This window comes from Tripterygium wilfordii, chromosome 21, assembly GCF_013401445.1.
Source record: "Tripterygium wilfordii isolate XIE 37 chromosome 21, ASM1340144v1, whole genome shotgun sequence".
In the NCBI taxonomy this organism is placed as follows: domain Eukaryota; kingdom Viridiplantae; phylum Streptophyta; class Magnoliopsida; order Celastrales; family Celastraceae; genus Tripterygium; species Tripterygium wilfordii.
The window spans coordinates 14346990-14372008 of NC_052252.1; the positions used below are offsets into that span (position 1 = coordinate 14346990).

At 37.0% G+C, this 25019-nt stretch overlaps 4 protein-coding genes across 4 annotated transcripts; 3 read left to right on the forward strand and 1 right to left on the reverse strand.

The window, feature by feature from the left end:
- Positions 1-742: 742 nt before the first annotated feature.
- Positions 743-7261, reverse strand: LOC119989297. The gene is made up of 9 exons (XM_038834732.1): positions 6421-7261; positions 5589-5855; positions 5112-5325; positions 4821-4930; positions 4513-4712; positions 3836-3939; positions 1785-1972; positions 1471-1670; positions 743-1356 (listed from the first exon to the last, which is right to left on the reverse strand). Exons 1-9 carry the CDS (start codon positions 6665-6667, stop codon positions 1102-1104), a joined length of 1785 nt encoding a protein of 594 aa, XP_038690660.1. The 5' UTR covers positions 6668-7261; the 3' UTR covers positions 743-1101.
- Positions 7262-10148: 2887 nt separating this feature from the next.
- On the forward strand, positions 10149-12581 carry LOC119989296 (L-type lectin-domain containing receptor kinase VII.1-like). Its single transcript, XM_038834731.1, has one exon. The coding sequence runs from the start codon at positions 10340-10342 to the stop codon at positions 12386-12388; it is 2049 nt and encodes a 682-aa protein (XP_038690659.1). The 5' UTR covers positions 10149-10339; the 3' UTR covers positions 12389-12581.
- A 2939-nt stretch (positions 12582-15520) lies between these two features.
- Positions 15521-17906, forward strand: LOC119988063 (L-type lectin-domain containing receptor kinase VII.1-like). Its single transcript, XM_038832966.1, has one exon. The coding sequence runs from the start codon at positions 15580-15582 to the stop codon at positions 17629-17631; it is 2052 nt and encodes a 683-aa protein (XP_038688894.1). The 5' UTR covers positions 15521-15579; the 3' UTR covers positions 17632-17906.
- A 5310-nt stretch (positions 17907-23216) lies between these two features.
- Positions 23217-24445, forward strand: LOC119989593. The gene is made up of 2 exons (XM_038835218.1): positions 23217-23551; positions 23644-24445. Exons 1-2 carry the CDS (start codon positions 23294-23296, stop codon positions 24298-24300), a joined length of 915 nt encoding a protein of 304 aa, XP_038691146.1. The 5' UTR covers positions 23217-23293; the 3' UTR covers positions 24301-24445.
- The last annotated feature ends 574 nt before the right edge of the window (positions 24446-25019 follow it).

The following is a 25019-nucleotide window of genomic DNA, read 5'->3' on the forward strand; positions in this document are numbered from 1 at the left end:
ATTCGTCAGATCAAGTTTTTCCCAACTTCAATCTCACTTGAAAGGACAAAAATGATACTTTTCAATAGTTGAAGGACGTAAATGGGAGGAAAAAAAATTTAGAGACAAAAATGAAACTCTCCTCATAATTAAGGAACGAAAAATATCTTTTTACCATAAATAAATTAATAAATTGATTTGATTTCCATTGTGAATATCGTCGTCACCCAACGTAAACCTAAAAGGTTGGTTTCTATCTTTTTTTCTTGGCTAATTGGACAAGCTTAATCACACCGGCTTACACTCGGATCATCAACTCAAGCACAAAATTTTTTCACCTCCAACGAAAATCGAGATCAAAATCTCCTGAATCCATACGATTTAGCCCTAAAAAATTTCCAACCATGCTATCATCAACGTTAACCAGAAAATTCAACTGTGGCAATAAAACAGGTTTCTTTCTTTTTAAAAAAAAAAGCTCCTAAATGATAATATCTGTATTTTCCTGGCTGGAATACGAGATTCCAAGTGTGTCATGTCAAGACTTGTATTAGTTTCAGGTTGGGACGTCCTGTTCTTAACAACTCCTATCACGTCTTAGTGATATGAAGCAGTAGGGTATTCATGATGAAGGTCGAAGATGTGATCTACAAACAACCAACTTGCAGACATTTTGTCAATGAAATAAGATAAGATTGGGATGATCAACACAAAGTGCAAGATCACTGTATGTGCATACAGATAGTCGTTAGGCCCAGATTTATTTAATGCAAGTGGAGTAGTGTTTAAGCTTTAAATATAGGTAATAGACAATTGAGGTTCGGATACAACATTTGCTACAACAATGGAACAACAGATGGAAATGGCTTTGTTTTCCCCATGACAAAGGATTCTGCCAAACCATGTGTTGTTTATTGGAATTAAACAAATATATACAATAAAAAAATTGAAAGATGATTGACGGATGGATGCCCCAACGTATCAAAATTGAGATTGTGTTCCAATGGAAACAGAACTACAATGCTCCTCTTCGTGCGCAAATCTTTTGATCCCTGCAATGAATAATTTGGGGAAAAAAAAGGGGGGGAAGGAAAAAGAATGATACCCGCGTCTGACAAAATTTTAACCGGAATCAGTGTCACCAGCACCAGCACCAGCAACAGCAACAATTTTTCGGTGGCGCCTTGAACCAGACCTCCTATCCCTAGCACGTCTGGGGAGCTTCCGGCCTGGAGGAGGGGGTGCAGCCCTTTCGAGGGAAGTCTTGGCTGACAATTTCACTGGCGATGCATTAACCAAAACTGGTGGTAATGGAGGGGGATGTCTGGCAACTGGCACAGGTGACCTCAGGCGTTCTAATACGTCTCTATGGTATTTCTGTAGGAGGCAACAACAATGAGTTATAAAGCGTGCAGGTTAACATGCCCATTTCAGAACTAAGCTACAAATTTTGACGGGAAAGAAAATTGCCAGAAAAGCATTAATAATTACCTGAACAACAAAGTTGCGCCTTTCGCAGTCCAAGAACATATTAACAGTCCAATTAGTCTTAGCCCTAATCTTGTCTCTCACAGTGGAAAAACTAATTTGGTCTCGGGAAGTGAAGCGATCCACTTCATTGAACCAAAGACATGTAAAGAGGTTGCTGATGGGGACATGCTCCCTTATTATAACACATCCCTCGGGAACATCTGAATAGCCATCCATAAGAAGAATACTATCATCAGGAATAACAAAATTCCCCTCTCAGGAAAAAAAAAAGCTGCTGCACCAACAATAAAAAGAAACAAGATTGTTACACCCACCACTTGTAATGGGCAACTTAGCTTCAGAATAAGGTGTCAAGCCTTCTTTTTTGTAAAATTCGATTTGAAAGTCAATAGAAGCATTATCATATTTTGCAGCAGCTTTATTTGCCTCAGCTTCAATAAACACATCAAAGCGTTTATAATGTATAGAAATCGCAAAAGTTGCATTTTTTCTCCAGAGGAACCTGCAGACCAATGTTAAAAAACAAATAAGGTGCCCCGGCCAGTACTTTCAGCAAAGAGAGCTAAATAAAACATCCATATAAAGGCCACCTCCATCAAGCACAAGTTGTATTCATGAAGAATATGAAACTCAGATGAGGTCCACGCCCCATAATCAGAAGGTCCAAACTTGCATAAGTTCAGATAAATAACATAAAAATCATTCCGTTTTAGAAAATAATCAAATTGGCCATCATGTTAGCATATCGTTTATAGGCTCCACTATGACATTAATTGGGTCCTATGGCCTATTCACAGAACTATAGCCCTCTTATTTCACTTTTATTGAATTTCAGAAAGCCGGCTAGAGTAAACACAAATTCGTACAGTCAAACATGGTCAAATGAGGAAGAGCCTAATCTGAGTGTATATGACATGAAATAAGAGCAAAAAAGAATATAATGGCAGCTGCAATTAAGATTTTAAGTGCGAGGTAGAAGGTAAATGGTAAAATGGACAACACATGCATCAATTTATAAAATGTGCTATCATAAACAGAGGAATGACATTTGGAATCGAATTTGACAATCCTGGCATCATGTAGAAGTCAATTAACCAAGAGGACATGACTGGTTAAAAACTGTTCCCCATAAATATGCTTCAATTGAATAAAGAAACATAAATATAGTATTCACTGAATCAGCACCATCACTTTACCAGAAAAATAGCAAGAGGCTTTTTCCAGAACTAAATTGAACCACCTGTCTTCCTAGTTACTTCTCATGATTTGTTCTCACAATGCCATCAGTATTCACATGCAAAGGAGTTTAATATGTGATTAAGGGCCCAATATGCTTACTTACATTCAATTTTACGAGGGGCCATTGGAGGTTAAATTTGCTTTGAAATTAGTGGAACAAGAGATGGCTTGTGCTTTAACTTGAAATTCCATCTATGTAACTAGGTGTTCTGTATGACCAAAAAATTTGTTGTATGTGTATTCAGAGGCTGAAATATGTGAAAAATGAATTGGCATTCTTAGAATTATTCATAATTCTCCAATGACATAATGTTACCCCAAATTTTAAGTTCAATGGAAACCTTCACCCATTAACTCCTATTTTGTTAAATCCAGAGTGAAAATGATAAATTTCCCTTTGTTATAAGGAAAACAGGTTCATTTTTATATCAAATCCCGAGGGGAGATTTAAATGCAGATCTATCCCGAGTTTGCCACACATAAAACATCACCCTAACAGCCAGGCCTGGTTGCAGAGGGAAACATTTACTGGAAAAAAGCCGATACAACAAGAATTTGGCTGCTCTTGAAACTTTTTAACCTGCTAATCATTAGTTTTAGCATCATTTGAGTAATCCAGTCATGTATAGAATTTTACAAGTCACACCCACAAGGTGTACTGTTATGATATATTTTGCAAAGAGAGTAAAGCTTAAAATAAGATCCAGGGAAATAGTGAGCATCCATATACTTGATGGACCCCTAAATCTAGTATCTAATAGATCTCCAAATCAAGGACCGAAATTCTATACAATCACTTCACAAGATACACTTACTTCCGCATCCTGAAACACCAAGTCTTATACTCTTAAAGACTTAAACCATGCCGTACTTACCCAGTGTCATAAAGTTTCCTTTATTAGCAACATACAAAACTAATATAATTCCATTAGAAGAAGATCTACTGATGCAGAAAAGAAACTCCCATGATAGAATAAATCCAAAAGAAACACATTGACCATTATGTTCACTTATCTCTTTATGCTGCTCAGAGAAATGAAAGGTGATCAATGAACGTAATGGACTTAATTGAACAAATGATTATGATATACAGATTGGAACGAAAATGACCAGAAATCAAAAGTACCTTTCAAGAATTTGATATGGATCGACAACAAGCTCCAGTTTTCCATCAATCCATAAGGAATAGCGGGCATTAGGAAACATCCTATGCACAAGAAGCTTCGGAATCTGCGACAGGCATAGTCAAAGTCAAAAGTCACATCTCTATTCAAAAAGGGAAGAAAAAAAAAAGTACTAAGGTATATCAGCAAATCACACAGCTTTCAAGCGGATAGGTCCCAGAAATGGTTATTGGTTTACAAAAGGCCATGGAGCAAGCATGATAATCATATAATCCCAATGAGTTTAAGGAAGAAATTAATACTGTTACGAATAAAATTAATAGAGAATTAAAGATTATCTTAGTACTGCGTAAAAGTTAGAGTCACACAGACATAATCAAGATATGCTTCTTCCTGTTCAACTGGCTGAATACTGATAGTGCAATCATCCTATTTTCACCCCTACCAGCAAGAACATTGACTGATGTAATGTACAACTTTATTTTCTGAAAGAGGATCAACTGCATTTGATTTTTACATCTTTCCATCCGTCTATTAAAAAAGATTGTTCAAGCTGGAAAGGGAAGCAAATAACTAAACCTATAAGAATCATATCCAAGCAAGCAGTTAAATGACACCTACACCAAACTATGATAAAACTGAAAATAAAAAAGAAAGATAGCTAATTCAGAACATCTACCTTGCCATTGCGTCTTCCATCTGTGTAAGGAAGATTATGGACAACAACCACTCTCCACGGGCCAACTCTCGTGTAGCTGTCCAACCCACTATTATTTTTCAAATAAGCTTCTGTTACTTCATCCACAAACATGAAGAAACAAACGTTCTTCTTGGAATATTCACTGATATTACTAGGCTGCTGTATCAAATCAAAAGCTCCTGGGAGAGAGAGAGAGGAGTCAATAATAAGCAATTATAGACGAAGTAACTGGCCACCTCAAGAATTGGAATGTTCATAAAAAATAATAGTATTACAAGAAGCACTACCAAATATTGCCGATGCAACAACCACACCACGGCACTGCTCCATCTCAAGAAGGTCAGAGTCATCCATGTCAAATCCAGTCTGATGACCAGGTTTAATTCCTTTGACAAATCTGATCAATGCAAGCATGCATTATATACTTCATAATTAAGACCAAAAAGAAAGTACCATTTGTGTAGCTCCCTTGCATAAATACTTTATAAGTAACGAATTGAAGTGGCAAAAATGGAACAGGAAACAACAAACTCCATTCAAAGATGACAAGATATGGGGAGGGTAAAGAAAGGGCATACCCACAGTGCACGTTCATTGACTCTCTTATATCATAAGAATCACTTCTTTGACCCAAAGAAGGATATCCACCAAACTCTGAGCCCCCAAATTCTGTCTCTCTATTTAACTTCTCCTCATAGATATAAGTAAGATTCTTGAGCACAGGAGAAAATGACGGAGCCTTTGGCATTAAGGCAATTGCTTCGTCCACAGGTAGGTAGCATACAGGACATGCTGAAAATAAACAACCAATAATCACAGCAATATCAGTGACATTGCAACTTTTTTTTCTTTCTATTTTGAAAAGCAAATGACACAGCATTACCATTGGTTCTTAGGGACTAGAAATTAACAATTGGTAATCCATTACAAATAGTTGAAAGTACATAGCAAAAATAAAATAGGAGTCACAAGACATGAAACCCATGAAAACATTATGCGGGTAAGAGATAATAAGTTTAAAAAGAATAAATAAAATAAAGTAAGGAAAAGCTTACGGCGTGGTCCAGTTCTCTTTTTATCGGCTGGTGGTGGCGGTAAAGCAAAATTATTACATATATGCCCCTGTGGAAGAGTATAGCCCGTAAAATATTGAGGAAGGGGAGGGGCCAAAGTAAAATTTTCAAAGGCTCCTGTGATAGAAGTTTTGCTGTCCACGCTATTACTTTGCTCTCTGTTTGTTGGTGAAAAACTGAGAGAATTTATAAACGAGCTGCCATTATTGAGCACATTAATATTGCGATCACCATCCTGTGAATCTTCACCTAAAACCAAGTGAAGTACATTTTAGTTCTTTTTCATAGTAATAAGTACACCAACCCCTATTGAAAAAGGATAGAAAATATTGTAACAAAGCAACCTTTGGAAACAAGTGATTCGAAGGATGGCATGCATAAATGATCTCAAAATTACAAGTAACTCAGAGTGAAATGCAAAAGGGTAGCCCGCCAACAAAATAACATCACTTCCGCATTGAACCTGATATGGATAGGACGACTACAAAAAGCTATCAACTGGATAAAACTGAATGATATTGCACAAAAGCCAGTTAAAATAGGAATTCAAATCATTCAGAAAGATCAACTCTACTGAGTATCCCCTAAGTAAAGGCGCTAGTCTCTCAGCAAATCTCACAAAAGCACAGCATAACCGAAAAGGAACCACTATATATGCATTCGCCAGTCCAGAACATAAGTAAAAGCATCAATCTAATTAACAATCAAAATCAAAATTAGATTATAATTTCACCCTAAGAAACAAATACAAAACCTGCAAATGTAGTGCGAAGATTTAAGTGATCAAATCAGACAGGAAAACACTCGGACTAACCTTTGCCTACATACAAAACCCAGACAAAAACTGCGGCCGAGACTAAGCAAAGAAGCATCATCCCAACCTTCTTGCGGCCGGCGAACTTGCAGATCCAATGGAACAATCTTTCCTTCTCCTTGAGCATTTTTGGAGGTTTACTGCGTGTTGTCGTCTGGATTGGTAATACACCGTTGCCGTTGATTTGCAGCTGTTTATCCAATGACCCATAACTACCAGACCGGATCCCCAATGACCCTCCAGTCATTGTCTCTCTAGAATCAAAAACACCCCTATCATCTTCCCCTCATTCACACCCCCTGTTTCTTTGATTTGTATGTAAAATGATTCAACAATTCAACAGTAACTAGTGGCTAAAACTACAAACAGATCAACACCCAATTCACCGATTTGGCCCCAAACTCTTGGGGCACCTCTGGATTTCACTGAATCAAATCTCCCTTCAATCAGAATTCAAAATAGATACGGCAAACACGGAAAGATAGATTGGTTCTAAATCTTACTTACCCAAAAAAAAAAAAGATTGGGCAAACACGGAAACGAGAAGAAAAATCAAAGCAATGTGTTTCCACAAATCAAGTAGCGATTCACTGTTGAAATGGACGGTGACACTGACATATATGAGTTACATATGGAAAGTGTGCAAAAGAACATATACGTTTTCAAAATTGTAGAAGAGAATAAATCTAGGGTTTGTGATTGGATAACAGGGGTTTTAATTTGTTGCCCACATCTAGAATTCTAGGTTGGGCTTGCATCAAAATTGTGGATCACAAACCCATAAAAAATAATTTTTGCTAAATTTGAGGTTTTATGACATCAATGATCAAACCGAAATTCTTCGCGTTTTTATATAGTCTGCTTTACATATGAACAAAAAGAAATAATTAATTAATTTTTTAAAATAATTAATTAACAACAAATTTATTTTAAAAAAAAATAAAAAGTTAACGACTCTCATAATGACATTTGGAGTGGTATCTCAAGTGGTTGTATTTGTAAGGTGCAGAGCACCAGGTGTGGGCAAATACGTGCGCCGGAACCACCTTTAATCTTGTATTTATGTGACCAAATTTAATTAAGGGGTATCTGACCAAATAAAATAAGCAGCTATTGTTTTATTATCAAAATTAAAGGAAGATGCAGCAGCAGCAATGAAACATTTGGTGTGATATCACCCAATGCAATCAAATACTAGTAACATGTCCATTTTTTTTTTCTTTTTTTTGAAAAGATGCTTGATTTTTTTTTTATATATAAATAACCTTGTTTAATATTTATATAGCAGTATAACATTTGCTTTCAGTTATTTTGCAAAATGACAATTAACACTACTCGAAACATCGTGAATTGTACTTATTTTTAACAATGACATTACTCATAGTAGTGTCAATAGTTTTTTCTCGAAAGGCCTAATGACACTAATAAGAGTAGCATCAATTTGTTTAACACTTTTTAGAGTAGCGTCATCAACTTCATATAAGAATGATGCTATTTACAAAGTCATTAGGTTAAACAAGTTAATGACGTTTCTCATAATAGCGTCATTGACCAAAAAATATTACAAACACATCAAAATGTCTCAAACGAACAATTGCCTAAAAATGAGTCTTTTTTTTTTATTACAGGGGAAGTCAATGGGGGAGACTCGAACTCGAGACCCTCTATGAGATATCACACATGAGTGTCATCTGAGTTACTAGTGATTCTCTCAAAACAAGTAATATTTTTTTGAAAAGGGAGGATTGTAATTTATTATAAAGGAATCGACAGAAACTCTGCCGTTACAACCTCTTGAAGCCATTGTGGCTCATATGACAATCTCCATTCACAAGGAATCGAAGTCCTCAAAGCGAATTTCTCAATACAATGTGCAACCATATTTGTACTTCTTGGCCTAAAAAAACCCTCTACAGAAGAAAAATAATGAAAGTATTTCTTAATCTCCTGTATGATGTTCCCATCTTCATTGAGACCCTCTTGATTCGAACGGATATTCTCCACTGCACTTTTTGCATCACTGATAATACCCATCCCGGTCCATAAGGCCCAAGGTAGAACTACAATCCAGAAAACCGGCTTATAAGGTGAGGGTGCCTTAGATCCTTATAAACTAGAGTTGGTAGCCCTATTTTTTCGATGTGGGATACTCATCAAACCACCCCCCTTGGATCCTTATAAACTAGAGTTGGTAGCCCTATTTTTTCGATGTGGGATACTCATCAAACCACCCTCCTTGGAGGGCCAACGTCCACGGCGGCTACCCTCGCCTGGCGGCTCCGCTCGCCCTTCATACGGCAGCCCTCTCCGCAAACGCGACTCTCTCAATGAAAGCACCAATGATGAATACCCATCCCGGCCCATAAGGCCCAAGGTAGAACTACAACCCAGAAAACCGACTTACCAGCTGAGGGTGCCTTGGATCCTTATAAACTAGAGTTGGTGGCCCTATTTTTTCGATGTGGGATACTCATCACCCTTCCCGAACAGCATACAATTCTGCACTCTCAACTGACTGGAGAATACCCACCTGCGCCCCTGACGCTGCAACTAGTCTGCCATTATGATCACGAGCAATACACCCAACAGCAAACATAGCTGTGACAGTATCAAAAACAAGTAATTTTAACATCATTAAAAACGTACATTTTAATAACCAATATTTTCAAACTATATATTAATATTATCAAACTAACATACATTATCAAACCAACAGTTGGTATTTCATTGGTTAACCACGTTGAATTTGGACGTCCCATTTTTTATCTAAGCGTTGGATCAACGATCACTAATGGTCCAATATTATAGTTGGGCCACTCGGAATCATCCAAAATAAAATAGAAAGTCACTGCATACGTACTCTCGTATGCCCTATTGTGAAATACGACTCCATAAATTGAGCAGGATTCACATTATTGGCAAAATAACAAGATATAACATGTGAACATAAACAGTGGAGCAAACGCCACATGTTGTAGAAGAGGAAAAGTTAAGCCTGGATATGGGAACAACAACGTCAACTAAATATGATTGAAAGGTCTGAGGTTTAACTAATTTATTAGTGGCAGTGGTGCAGCAAGTAGTTCATTCTTTTGCTAAGCATTATCTATTCCCATCTATTATGTTGTATTCCACCATTTTGGTGGCACGAGTGCCTTGTTTGAGGCCTATCATTTCTAGCATCCGTCATTAAATAATAATAATTCCTTCACTACGTTTGGGTCCTTTGATGGATTAAGAAAAAATAATGGTCGGCGATCATGAGATGTAATCTACTTGGGTATGAACACCTTCATTAGATTATTATTATTATGTATAATCTTTGTCAATTTGATTTATTTCCAACTTGGAAAATGAAACACTATCTCAATCAATTTATGTAGGCAGAGTTTGACAAAAAAGGGAAAAAAAAAAAACTTTCTTTAATTTTATCGATTAATGTTTTGTCCTGTGAATCACTACGTTGAATACATACCAATCCATATTGGCTGGACGAGTGGACTGGGTGTTTAGTTGATCTTGTCTAGTCTCATACTGTAAATGCTGCAGTTGAATTCTTGTTAACGTGCAATGGCGGTGCCCAGTAGCCTTGATTCCGTACAAAGAAAAATACATACCATGATAATAACATGCATTTAATTGTGTCAAAGGACTCTATCTATCACTGTCGCTTCCTCTCAAAGTCACGAAGCCCATTACAGAGTCGAACATTTAAATGTCCACCCACACGTTTTTTCCTGCAATGGCTGCCGGCGGCAAAGTTTACCAGAAAAATTCAAAAATCTAGATTGTTGAACATTCACTACATGGGTCCCACCTTCGCCCGGTTCATTCTTTGGTGCCCTGTCTCCTTAACCTTTATCGAAACTCAGTCACTGTCCGTGAGAGAGGCTGCTGCTTCTGTTTCAGCTCCACAACGATGAAGAAGTGCCAAATGTTTCTTACAATTATTCTACTTTTCCGAGTCGTTTTAGCCGTTGATTTGGTGTTCAACGGCTTCAATTCCTCTGATTTGTCCTTCTTCGGCAACGCTACCATTGAATCTCGAATTCTCACGCTCACTAACGAAACAAGTTTCTCAATCGGTCGTGCTCTCTACCCATTAAAAATACCCGCAAAGGCTCCGAATTCTTCATATGTTTATCCATTTTCGACTTCATTTATCCTCTCCATGGCTCCTTGCAAGGGCGTTCAGCCAGGGCATGGACTGGTTTTCATTTTTGTACCCTTTAAAGGTATTCAAGGAGCGAGCTCTGCTCGGCATCTGGGTTTGTTCAACTTCACCACCAATGGAAAGTCAAATAACCACGTCTTCGGTGTTGAATTTGACGCTTTTCACAACCAAGAATTTGAGGATATCAATGACAATCATGTCGGCATCGACTTGAATTCACTCACATCTGAAGACTCGTACGAGGCTGGTTTTTGGGTTGAGAATCGAGAGAATAGCAGCCGGAACTCGTTTGAGAAATTGAAGCTGAATGATGGAAGGAATTATCAAGTTTGGATTGATTATGCAGATTCTTTAATCAATGTGACCATGGCATTAGCAGGCATGGAAAGACCCAAAACCGCTCTCTTGAATGTTTCTCTTAATCTTTCAGCCGTATTTGAGGAGGAGATGTATGTTGGTTTTACGGGAGCTACAGGTCGATTAGTTCAAAGTCACAGAATTCTGGCTTGGAGCTTTAGCAATACAAAATTTTCACTCAGTGAAAGGCTAATAACTACTGGGTTACCTTCATTTGTTCTTCCAAAGGATTCTGTTTTTAAATCAAAAGGGTACATTGCAGGAATTACAGCGGGGGGTTTCTTTGTTCTTGTTTTGTGTGCTTTGCTTTCTCTGTATTTGGTAAAGAGGAAGCAAAGGAAAGCAAGGCAGAGAGAGGAAATGGAGGATTGGGAATTGGAGTACTGGCCGCATCGAATTACATATCAAGAGGTTGATTCAGCAACAAAAGGATTCACAGAAGATAATGTGATTGGAATTGGAGGGAATGGGAAGGTCTATAAGGGTGTATTACCAGGAGGAGCAGAGATAGCCGTGAAGCGCATCTCACATGACAATAATGATGGAATGAGAGAGTTCTTGGCAGAAATATCCAGCCTTGGAAGGCTAAAGCACAGAAATTTAGTGGGGCTGAGAGGTTGGTGCAAGGGAGAGAAGGGAAGCTTCATGTTAATCTATGATTACATGGAAAATGGAAGCTTGGACAAAAGGGTATTTGAGTGTGATGCGAACAAGATGTTGAGCTACACAGACAGAATAAGGATTCTGAAAGATGTTGCTGCAGGTGTATTGTACTTACATGAGGGATGGGAAGCTAAAGTACTCCATAGAGACATTAAGGCCAGCAATATATTACTTGACAAGGATATGAATGGAAGGCTAGGCGATTTTGGGCTTGCTCGGATGCACGAGCATGGTCAAGTTGCTACCACGACAAGGGTCGTTGGGACTGTAGGGTATTTGGCCCCTGAGATAATTAGGAGTGGGCGAGCATCGGCTCAGACTGATGTGTTTGGCATTGGTATATTGATTTTAGAGGTCATATGTGGGAGGAGGCCTTTAGAGGAAGGAAAGCCAGCATTAGTGGATTGGGTGTGGCAATTGATGATGCAAGGCCAATTACTTGAAGCTATCGATACGCGATTGAGGGCAAACGGAGGGTTTGATGAGGAAGAAGTGGAGAGGGTGCTTCATTTGGGATTGTTGTGTGCATATCCTGAACCAAGTTCAAGGCCAACAATGAGGCAAGTGGTGATGATGGTTTTAGAGGGAAACAGTGAGGCTAATGAGTCAGAAACTGAAGATATGGATGCACATTTGCTGCAAATGATGAAGTCCAAGAGTACGTATTCAGAAAATTTTGGCCATGGATTGCACCCTACATTTGAAGATATTAAGCAATCCCTTTCTTCTTCAATGTCACTCTCTTGGAGTGATACCATTGTGGATGGTAGGTGATTCTGCATCCTATTGGTTCTAGCAATGTTGATGCATTTAGTCATATTTGTTAATTCATATAGTTGTTGGTTTAGGTTACTGTAGTAAAGAAGTTCCTCCTTTTTTTTAATGTTGAAATGCCTTTGTACAGAAAACTGCATTACACAGGATATGATACATATTGTGGTTTAAAACATATTGTAAGTTTGAGATGCAATTGTGGTTCCTCTTGTGATATATGATTGTTGTTTGGTGAGATTATTTGTTTTTCATAAAATAAATAAGGAAACATATTATGTTAGTTAAAGGAGCAAGACTAAGAAATGAGTGAAGTAGGTGCTACAGGCATGTTCGTTGGTTACCATTATTTTTCTTGCAGGCTTGCAGACCCCACAGCATCTCTTCTTGATTGACATGGTCACCAGGTTGTCTAATATAAGGGTGCCGGGCTCTGCTGTAAAAAAATTACAGCACCCTCGTTGTAAAAAAATTACAGCATGCCTCGTTGTAATAACAATTTGAGACGAAATTTTTTTTTATTTTATTTTGAAAAAATTATAGATATGTAGTTTATGGTCTAACATAAGACGCGTCAACACCATTTGATTAAAAAAAAAAAATGTTCAAAACTTAACGGGCCACAAGCATGTACCGACTGGCCCACTTCTAGTGACTGTTACGGCCTGTTGGTTTGATATTTTTGGGCCTAACTGCCCCATAAATTGCAAATTGTCCCATTTATCTCAAGTGTCTATTGTTTTTGACTTTTATAGTTTTATGTGATCTGTAGCCCAATAAAAAAGGTTGGCCCATTATGGTAAGTGTCAAACTGTTGTTACTTTCTTTTATGTGGTCTTTGGCCCAATAAAAAAGGTTGACCCATTTATTGTAAGTTTAACTACTTGTCTCCTTTGTGTGTTGTCTTAGCTCAATGAAAAAGGTTTAAACAAATGGCCCATTTATTATTAGTGAACTGTTTTGTGTTGTCTCTAGCCGAATAAAAAAGGAAAAAATGTCATTTCAATACTCACTTGATAAATATTGGATACATAAATCCAACAAAAATGATTTTTTTTTCCATAAAAGTACTTCTTTTTCACGTAAATACCTCTTTTAAAAATTAATAATTGCATAATCTCATACTTGTCGATCTTCTTCAATAGGCATGAATCTAAAAAATAGATAAATCTAAGACATTTACCCTCCATATCCATCATGGTCACATTTGTCTCCATCTCCATTTCTACCATTGCCACTGTCCGCCTCCATCTCCACCATTGCCACCGTCTCTCCTCCACCACTGTCGCACCTCTACAATCATCTTCTTTATTTTCTTATTATTATTCTTCTTGATGTTTTTATTAGTCTTTGTCTTCATATTGTTAGATCAGAGATGTAATATGAAGAATGAGATCGTAATCTAAGATCGTAATATGAGTTCAAATATGAAATCGCATGTTACTTTTGCAAAAATTAATATTAGACTAATATTTACCTACATTATCATGTTAATGTATTGGCGTTGTGATGCAGAACCATGTACTATAGATCGAGTATTTTTTTTAGTGGTGCAAATGCCACATGTTGCAGTTTAATTATGCTAATTAGGATGTTCTCCAATCTGAACTACGTGACTTTGTTCCTCCATCTTACATACCCTTGTGGTAACCTAGAATGTTAAACATCAGCCAAAACTTGTGGTGGACATTACATTCCTTGCATACTATATTATTCTACGAGGATCCTTCAATTGGCTGACGATTTGGGGTATCATTATCTGTCGTTAGAGGGAGATTCTGCCATTATTGTAGAAGCAATTAAAGGAGAGGATTTGTATTTAACTGCCTGGAGATCAGTTCAGTAGTCATGAAAATTCGTGGATTGTCGTTGAACTTTGTGAGTTGGTAGATGAATCATGTCAAAAGGGAAGCAAAGCATGCTTTCTAAGATCAACGATTGAGAGTGTGGATAGAGGAGTTCCCTGATTGTGTTCAGTTGGTTGTAGAAGAGGAAAAGTAAGCCTGGATATGGGAACAACAACGTCAACTACATATGATTGAAAGGTCTGAGGTTTAACTAATTTATTGGTTGCAGTGGTGCAGCAAGTAGTTCGTTCTTTTGCTACCCATTGTCTATTCTCATCTATTAGGTTTTATTCCACCATTTTGATGACACGAGTGCCTTGTTTAAGGCCTCCATTAACTTACCCATATACTACTGGGTTCATGAATATAATATCTTGTCTTAAAGACCTTTTCAAAATAAAATAAAAAAAAGCATGTCTGTCATTTCTAGCATCCTTCATTAAATAATAATAATTCCTTCACTACGTCTAGGTCCTTTGATGGATTAATAAAAACTAATGGTCTGCGATCATGAGATGTAAACCCACTTGGAAAAGAACACCTTCATTAGATTATTATTATTATTATTATGTATAATCTTTGTCAATTTGATTTATTTCCAACTTGGAAAATGAAACAATATCTCAATCAATTTATGTAGGCAGAGTTTGACAAAAAAGAAAAAAAAAAGAAAAAACCCCTTCTTTCATCGATTAATGTTTTGTCCTGTGAATCACTACGTTGAATACATACCAATCCATATTTGGCTGGACGAGTGGACTGGGTGTTTTAGTTGATCTTGTCTAGTCTCGTAGTGTAAATGCTGCAGTTGAATTCTTGTTAACGTTGCAATGGCGGTGCCCAGTAACCTTGATTCCGTACAAAGAAAAATACATTCCATGACATTAACATGCATTTAATTGTGTCAAAAGGACTCTATCACTGTCGCTGCCTCTCAAAGTCACCAAGCCCATTACAGAGTCAAACATCTAAATCTCCACCCACACGTTTTTTCCTGTAATGGCTGCCGGCGGACCCTGCTCTCACTTTCCCATTCTCCTTCCTTCTTAAACTTTCCTTTTGTCCTCTAATGCCTTTCAAGCTCATTAGATTACACATAAATCCACCTACAAATTAACAAAACCAGTGGTCTTTTTTAGCGTTCATAAGGCCATCAATGTAAATTTATTTTCCAGCAATTCTGTCAAAGTTTGCCAGAAAAATTCAAAAATCTAGATTGTTGACCATTCACTACATGGGTCCCACCTTCGCACGGTTCATTATTTGGTGCCCTGTCTCCTTCACCTTTATCAAAACTCAGCCACTGTCCGTGAGAGAGGCTGCTGCTTCTGTTTCTGCTCCACAACGATGAGGAAGTGCCAAATGTTTCTTACAATTATACTACTTTTCCGAGTCGTTTTAGCCGTTGAATTGGTGTTCAACGGCTTCAATTCCTCTGATTTGTCCTTCTTCGGCAACGCTACCATTGAATCTCGAATTCTCACGCTCACTAACGAAACAAGTTTCTCAATCGGTCGTGCTCTCTACCCATTAAAAATACCTGCAAAGGCTCCGAATTCTTCATATGTTTATCCATTTTCGACTTCATTTATCTTCTCCATGGCTCCTTACAAGGGCGTTCTGCCAGGGCATGGCCTGGTTTTCATTTTTGTACCCTTTACAGGTATTCAAGGAACGAGCTCTGCTCAGCATCTGGGTTTGTTCAACTTCTCCAACAATGCGAATTCAAATAACCACGTCTTTGGTGTTGAATTTGATGTTTTTGCCAACCAAGAATTTGAGGATATCAATGACAATCATGTCGGCATCGACTTGAATTCACTCACATCTGAAGACTCGTACGAGGCTGGTTTTTGGGTTGAGAATCGAGAGAATAGCAGCCAGAACTCGTTTGAGAAATTGAAGCTGAATGATGGTAGGAATTATCAAGTTTGGATTGATTATGCAGATTCTTTAATCAATGTGACCATGGCATTAGTAGGCATGGAAAGACCCAAAACCCCTCTCTTGAATGTTTCTCTTAATCTTTCAGCCGTTTTTGAGGAGGAGATGTATGTTGGTTTTACGGGAGCTACAGGTCGATTAGTTCAAAGTCACAGAATTCTGGCTTGGAGCTTTAGCAATACAAATTTTTCACTCAGTGAAAGGCTAGTAACTACTGGGTTACCTTCATTTGTTCTTCCAAAGGATTCTGTTTTTAAATCAAAAGGGTTCATTGCAGGAATTACAGCGGGGGGTTTCTTTGTTCTTGTTTTGTGTGCTTTGCTTTCTCTGTATTTGGTGAAGAGGAAGCAAAGGAAAGCAAGGCAGAGAGAGGAAATGGAGGATTGGGAATTGGAGTACTGGCCGCATCGAATTACATATCAAGAGATTGATTCAGCAACAAAAGGATTCACAGAAGATAATGTGATTGGAATTGGAGGGAATGGGAAGGTCTATATGGGTGTATTACCAGGAGGAGCAGAGATAGCCGTGAAGCGCATTTCACATGACAATGATGGAATGAGAGAGTTCTTGGCAGAAATATCCAGCCTTGGAAGGCTAAAGCACAGAAATTTAGTGGGGCTGAGAGGTTGGTGCAAGGGAGAGAAGGGAAGCTTCATGTTAATCTATGATTACATGGAAAATGGAAGCTTGGACAAAAGGGTATTTGAGTGTGATGCGAACAAGATGTTGAGCTACACAGACAGAATTAGGATTCTGAAAGATGTTACTGCAGGTGTATTGTACTTACATGAGGGATGGGAAGCTAAAGTACTCCATAGAGACATTAAGGCCAGCAATGTATTACTTGACAAGGATATGAACGGAAGGCTAGGCGATTTTGGGCTTGCTCGGATGCACGAGCATGATCAAGTTGCTAGCACGACAAGGGTCGTTGGGACTGTAGGGTATTTGGCCCCGGAGATAATTAGGAGTGGGCGAGCATCGGCTCAGACTGATGTGTTTGGTATTGGTATATTGATTTTAGAGGTCATATGTGGGAGGAGGCCTTTAGAGGAAGGAAAGCCAGCATTAGTGGATTGGGTGTGGCAATTGATGATGCAAGGCCAAGTACTTGAAGCTATCGATACCCGATTGAGGGCAAACGGAGGGTTTGACGAGGAAGAAGTGGAGAGGGTGCTTCATTTGGGATTGTTGTGTGCATATCCTGAACCAAATTCAAGGCCAACAATGAGGCAAGTGGTGATGGTTTTAGAGGGGAAGAGTGAGGCTAATGAGTCAGAAACTGAAGATATGGATGCACATTTGCTCCAAAAGATGAAGTCCAAGAGTACGTGGTCCAATTATTCACAAAATTTTGGCCATGGATTGCACCCTACATTTGAAGATATTAAGCAATCCCTTTCTTCTTCAATGTCACTCTCTTGGAGTGATACCATTGTCGATGGTAGGTGATTCTGCATCCTGTTGGTTCTAGCAAGTTTGATGCATTTAGTCATATTTGTTAATTCATATGGTGGTTGGTTTAGGTTACTGTAGTAAAGAAGTTCCTCTTTTTTTATGTTGAAATGCCTTTGTACAGAAAACTGCATTACACAGGATATGATACATATTGTGGTTTAAAACATTTGTAAGTGAGTTGGGAATTGTGGTTGCTCTTGTGATATATGATTGTTGTTTGGTGAGGTTATTTGTTTTTCATTAAATAAATAAAGAAACATGTTATGTTAGTTAAAGGAGCAAGACTAAGAAATGAGTGAAGTAGGTGCTACAGGCATGGTTAGTTGGTTACCATTATTTTTCTTGCAGGCTTGCAGACCCAACAGCATCTCTTCTTGATTGACATGGTAACACCAGGGCTGTCTAATATAAGACGCGTCAACACCATTTGATTAAAAAAAAAAAAAGTACAAAACTTAACGGGCCAGAAGCACGTACCGACTGGCCCACTTCTTGTGACTGTTGCGGCCTGTTAGTTTGATATTTTTGGGCCTAACTGCCCCATAAATTGCAAATTGTCCCGTTTATGGCAAGTGTCTATTGTTTTGACTTTTATGTGGTCTTTAGCCCAACAAAAAAGGTTGACCATTTATTGTAAGTTTAACTACTTGTCTACTTTGTGTGTTGTCTTTAGCTCAACGAAAAAGGTTTAAACAAATGGCCCATTTATTATGACTGAACTGTTTTGTATTGTCAATAATAAATGTTGGACACATAAGTCCAACTAAAATTATTTTTTCCATACAAGTACTTCTTTTTCACATAAGTACCTCTTTAAAAATTAATAATTACATAATCTCATATTTTTCGTTCTTTTTCAATATACATGAATCTAAAAAATAGCTAGATATAAGACATCTACTCTCCATATACACCATTATCACGTTTGCCTCCATCTCCATCTCCATCTCCGCCACTGCCACCATCTCTCCTCCACGACTGTCGCACCTCTACAATCATCTTCTTTATTTTCTTATTATTCTTCTTCTTGATGTTTTTATTAGCCTTCGTCTTCATATTGTTATATCTGAGATATAATATGAGGAATGAGATCGTAATATGAGATCTGAGATCGTAATTTGAGTTCAAATATGAGATCGTATGTTATTGTTGCAAAAATTAATATTATACTAATATTTACCAATATTATCATGTTAATGTATTGGCGTTGTGATGTAGAACCATGTACTATAGATCGAGTATTTTTTAAGGTCATTTGCTCCATTAAGAAATATGACGAGGGTTTTGTTTATGATGTTACTGTTTGAAACAGTAACATGTCTGAATACTTTTTTCGAGAATTTGACAGATTATTTCAAATCCAGCACTCATAAATTCAAGAAAATTCTGAACGAAAATCATGTACCTAACATTTACACCTAAATGAAAGTAAGGAAGAATATAAACAATAGATCTTAAGCTTTTTAAGTTTTAAATTGTGAAAAATAGATATAGAAAGAGAGAGAGAGAGACGAGAAGAAAGTGAAGAAGAAGAAGAAGAAAGAGAAAAGGAGAAAAAGTGAAGAAAGGGACGAAGAAGAATGAGAACATGAAAAAAGAGAAGAGAGAGAAAATGAAGAAAGAAAGAGATTGAGCAGAAATGAAGAAAAGAAAGAGGTTAGGAGTAGAAAGATAAATGATCATTCCATGTGTATTTTTACGTCCATATGGTTTTTTTGTTGGATCTAGATGTTCAAAAATACATTAGTGGATACCAGATTGGCATTGTGCCAACAAAAAAAAGGTTTGAACAAATGTGCTTACGGGCAGAAGTCCTTGTCCCGTACAAGTAGTGATGATCATATGAATGTATGTGAGTGTGAATATATTAACATGTATGCATATGGTTCTTCCAAGTTGGGATCAAAATCTGTTCTTAATCTATACAAATTTAAAAACTAAGAATAAAATATGATTAATCCTGTTGTGAGTGAGAGAATTTCAGTTTAAAATTTTAAATAGACAATCATAGAGCAATAATTTATTGTATCTATCAATCTATGGCGGCGTAATTTCTATCAGCACATGTTAAAATCATGCCATGACTTAAGAGATAAAGATGACCAAGTCAATCCATGCATGCATATCGTTTACATTCCGAGCAGGCTCTTATCATGTGGACATATATCATATGAGGAGTGGCATCCTCACCCCTCCATTTTAGTAATCTCATTCCTCAATAATTGATTTGTATTTTTTATATTATTCATGTTTGATTTGATATTTAATTATTTTGAGTTGCGTGCAATTTGAGAGTAGATTCACTTCACATTCTCATAATTGATTTCCTCATCCCTTATAATTAGTTTTACCACCCCCAATAATTAAATAAAATAACTTATTATATCACATCAAAGTAGATTGACGGGTACATTAAATGTATGCTACAAATTGTTCATTATACGGAGTGACACATTCGTTTGAAAAATCATACCTATATCTCAACATGCAAGGCCAATCCAAATTTTTGTGTCAAATTTGTCAATTTCATTATAGTCAAAAGCTATTTCTACACAAGCTGTGACAGTTCGCCTAGTTTTTAAGACCTACACTAACAACAAGCAAGATAATCATCATAACATACGCCCCACTTGTTAAGCCCCACATAGATATGATATACATACATTTGCATATCAGGCAAGGTACAATTGCAGTTTAGATGTGTATTGATTTAATGGCATATGGACTAACGTGTCACATGTAGTATAGTATCAAGAGATATCAAATTTCAATTCTCTCTTCATATTCACCTTGACTTTGTTTGTTGCTTTTAAAAGACAAGTTCTTCACTTTGATTGCTGCAATGGATGACTCTGTACAGTGAACAATTTACAACATATATTAAATGTATCCGTTAATCGACTTTGATGTGATCATATAATAAGTTGTTTTATTTAATTGTTGGGAATGAGAAAACTAATTATAAGGGGTGAGAAAACCAATTATGAGAATGTGAATCTAATGTCAAATCACACTCAACTCAAAAAAATTAAATAAAAAATCAAACTTAAAAAATATAAACCAATGATTGGGGGTGGGATTACTAAAATGGGAGTGAGAATATGCACTACTCATATCATATATGAACTAGTTATCATTTTAACCTACCCAGCCGGCAGTACCCACTACCCACCACTTGCTCTACTTTTGTAACAACTACCAAGAAGCTGCTCGGAATTGAGCTAGCCTTAGTTGGCTAATAATAAAAGTTTAAAAAATTATTAAAAAAATAAATTGAAAATATACAAATATTTTGATTATTAGATTGGTTACTTGACCCTTAGATGTGAACCCAAAGTATAATATATTACACAATTTACATCTAATGACTCGGATTTGTTATTTTTTATATTTTTTCAGACAAAAAAAAAAATACCCCATTGGATTTATTTATGGGGAACAAATTGAAGGATTTTTTTGAATTTTAAATGGAAAAAGGTGATTATCTTTATCTTGACACGAAATATTTTATGTTAAAGGTAGTTGAAGAAAATGTGGTTGTTGGAGAGAGTGGAAGTGGACAAATATGGTGACTATGGATATCGATATTTTTTTTAAGGTCTATAGATCACACACATGTTAAATCATGTCCGAGAGACATAAAGGTCAACACACACGTTAAACCATGCCTGAGAGGCATGAAGACCATTACAGTGGATGGAAACTACTCATATCCCAATCCTCCTTGGTGAGAATAGAACCCTGACCTTAAGATCTTGGACAGACAACCTGACCAACCAGACTACCTCCTATTCTCCTAAGGATATCGATATTATTATCTGCATCAACGTATGATCAAAACAAAGCAAGTCTTTATCAATTACTCCATATTATAAAATTGTAATAATTAAAGATTTAATAAATCATAAGAGAATAAATTATTTAGTAATAAAGTGAGTGGGTGAGACTTGGGAGTGCATATATTTATTAGAACTGACTGTCAATACTCAATAGACGAGATAAAAAGAAGGCAAGATTTCAATAAGATTAGATCACATACAAACAATTTTTTCATATTATAATTAAAAGCAAAAAGCTTGGAATATGTATATATATTACTGTAAACTTAACTTTCCATCTACATATCAAAAATTGATGTAAAATATCCATGTATATCTAATAGCTTCAATATCATAAGTGACATGTTTAATAATTATTTTGTTGATCATGAAGATAATCAATATAATCAAGAACTTCCCAAATGTCATATGATGAGTTGCATTGACCTGGAGAATTGCCCTTAAAACTCATCTGTAATGGTAACTAATTATGAATATCACACGCCAATGCTAGCTCCGTTGGTTATAATTTGTGTATATATGTTTGGTGTGCGGGGTTCAACCCCTACGAACAGCATGTTGTGTGCATTTGTGTGAATATATGTGGGGATTACATGTGTGAATTTGAGGAATATATGTTTGTTTCTATTGCAAAGATTATATATATGTGTATATATATATATATATATATATATATATATATATATATATATATATGATTATGAATATCTTATAAATGAGAGAGTGTCCAAAAGATCATCTCATGAACTCAATGATGAAATTACCCTCAATCTTGTACTCTCTCTCTCTAGAATTATTGCTGGGGAATATTGTCTGTCTGACAGAAAATATCATCACCACTACCTGGACGCCGCGTTTTCTCGACATTCTTCTAAAAAACATCAAATCCTAACCACCTCTTCTAAAATTTAGACCAACACGTAGGTCCCACCCACCAATGGATAAAACTCCTTGGATCAACGTCCAGCACATCGACACGTCACATCTCATCGACAACCCCCATCTATTGCACTTGGCGGTGGGTCCCTTGTTTATGATTCACTAGATCCTGATAGGATGCATATCGATTATAATGAGCAGAAATTATTGCATTTTATTATCTCTTTAATAATTCGGAAACATTAAAAATATGTTGCTTGAATATTCGAGTATATCCAGATTGATCGGCTTTAATTACAATCATTGAACTCTGACTGACGTGGATCCATGGTGTCTAGCGGAGCTGTTACACTTGCTCCGATCCGGTTTGCCCAATTAGGGCAAATGCAAAGGTGAAGTGGTATTGGGCCAACAAAGATGTTGTCTTTTGTTGATGTGGCTGTATTGTAAAATGTTTTTTGCTTATGTGACTGTATTGGGATAAGTGTTTTGCTGATGTGGATGTATTGATATTTAATGTTTTGGTGTAGTTTTGTTGTGGATAATATGGAGGAATGGAATGTTGTTGGGTTGGGTGGAAAGAGAAAGTGTGTGGGAAGAAAAAGTGTATAGAAATTTGTGTTTTGCTGATGTGGCTGTATTAGAATACGTGTTTGACTTGACTTTTTGTGTAATAGAGGTGGGACCGGGCCAACAAAAATGTTGGCCCAGTAAATTGTTTCTTATTACATTTGCCCTTACATCGTGCCAAGTAGACAAGAAGACAGCTCACATGGCTGCCGCTACTCGTTCGTCCACCTTGGCCTTATATGGGTCCCACGTCAGTCTTAACTTTGGTATATAAAGGGGGAGTCTAAATTAGTTGATTTATCCAAACCAGAACCAAAACACTCTTGTTTTGTTTAATTACTAATTACCTAAAGCTCTCAAACAGAGAGATGGGTAGAGCAAACACAAAAATCCCAATCAATCCCCCAAATTTGATTAAAAAAGATAGTTCTGAATTTGGGTTTGATTCGAGTTTATCGGATATGGTGTTTGGGTTTCTTGATCATGAGTATGCTGAGAGAATGCAAGAGAGCAGAATTAATAGCCAAGAAAGTAGTGCATTTCCTGATGAAGATGAAGAGAATGAAAACAATGGCAGTGCTGAAGAGGACAAGAGTTTCTGGTCCAATCAGGAGCAGCTTCTACAGGTATATATATATGTATGTATGTATATGTTCTTCTTGGTTTCTTAAATAGGCATTGAAGTTGAGTTGTTCATGTTATGTTTTGGTCTCTCCAGGCTACCTTATGCAGAACAAGCTCTCTTGAATCAAAAATTAGAAACGTAACCAAGGAAGCATTGAAGGAAATACAAATGTCAGGGACAATCTGTGCCTGTGGAAGACCTTTGGTGGGCGGCTGCCGGAATTGCCTCATGAAAGAAGTCTCCGGCCGCCTCCAAAATTCCGAGTTCAATAGTGCCATTTGCAGGTCCAAGTGGAGAAGCTCTCCGGATATCCCTTCAGGGGAGCATACATTTATAGACGTGATGGACAATTCAAGTACTAAGAAAGGGGAAGTAAGGGTGATCATTGAATTAAATTTCCGGGCTGAATTTGAGATGGCGCGAGCAAGCGAAGATTACAATCGATTAGTCCAGCGATTACCGGAAGTGTTTGTAGGGAAAATAGAGAGATTAAGCAATGTTATCAAGATATTGTGTTTGGGTGCTAAGAAGTGCATGAAGGAGAAGAAAATGCACATGGGGCCATGGAGAAAACACAGGTACATGCAAGCTAAGTGGCTTAAAACATGTGAGCGGATCACCCCGTCTAAGCAGCAGTTGTCGATGGGATATGGAACTGGTCGATTACAGAAGCCGAAGGCATCGATGTTGACCGTGGATTTGGTGGATATGTTGCCTAATATGCATTGTGCAGCCGTTGCTGTTTTGTGAGTTTGAGTCGCTTGAATTTTGTTGCTTTTTTTTTTCTTCTGATTGCTTGTGATCTTCAAAAAAGGGTTGAGTATGAACATATAAACTGAGAGAGAGATGTACATATTGGGTGATCATGAATAAATAACAACACGTTCTTGGTTTTCGTCTTATCTTTGATTGATCTTGGCGACTCATGAGTATAAATGGAGCTAGGGGTGTAAACGGATGATTACAATCAGTTTTTTTTTTTACATGGAAATAGTTGACCAATCAATTTGTTATCGACGGTTATTTGTTTCTTTCTGTCGATTCTTTGTAATTTTTTTTGAAAAAAATTGATTGGTTTAGCGATCGATTCAATTTATACCATTTTGGCATTTTCTTACCCCTAAATGGACCATAGGCGAGAAATATTGCTAAAGTACCTACTGTCAATGGAACATCATTTCAGGATTGATTTGATCGATTACTTCAATCAAAACAAAAGGCATCGAAACCCCAAAATCAAACGTGGGAAAACTCGTTTTTTCCTCTCTTTTAATTCCTTAGACATACTTGGTTTTATTTTTGTGGAGGCTCTGTAATTTCTCAAAAATTGGAATTCACATCCGATGATTTAGGAGATGTGCCACACACCCAATCAAAAAATTTTCTACTCCGCATCAGTCTATATAAGATTAATTTTGGCTATAAGATTAATTTTGAACCATTAGATTTGAGTTTGAAAATATGTGAAA

Excerpts from the sequence above, each read along its gene's own strand:
- LOC119989297 (XM_038834732.1), bottom strand. The coding sequence starts at position 6,667 with ATGACTGGAGGGTCATTGGGGATCCGGTCTGGTAGTTATGGGTCATTG. Across the intron at positions 4,931-5,111 it reads TCAATGAACGTGCACTGTGG|ATTTGTCAAAGGAATTAAAC; the intron begins GTATGCCCTTTC and ends TGCATTGATCAG. Across the intron at positions 4,713-4,820 it reads TGTTGCATCGGCAATATTTG|GAGCTTTTGATTTGATACAG; the intron begins GTAGTGCTTCTT and ends TCTCTCTCCCAG.
- LOC119989296 (XM_038834731.1), top strand. The coding sequence starts at position 10,340 with ATGAAGAAGTGCCAAATGTTTCTTACAATTATTCTACTTTTCCGAGTC.
- LOC119988063 (XM_038832966.1), top strand. The coding sequence starts at position 15,580 with ATGAGGAAGTGCCAAATGTTTCTTACAATTATACTACTTTTCCGAGTC.
- LOC119989593 (XM_038835218.1), top strand. The coding sequence starts at position 23,294 with ATGGGTAGAGCAAACACAAAAATCCCAATCAATCCCCCAAATTTGATT. Across the intron at positions 23,552-23,643 it reads ATCAGGAGCAGCTTCTACAG|GCTACCTTATGCAGAACAAG; the intron begins GTATATATATAT and ends TGGTCTCTCCAG.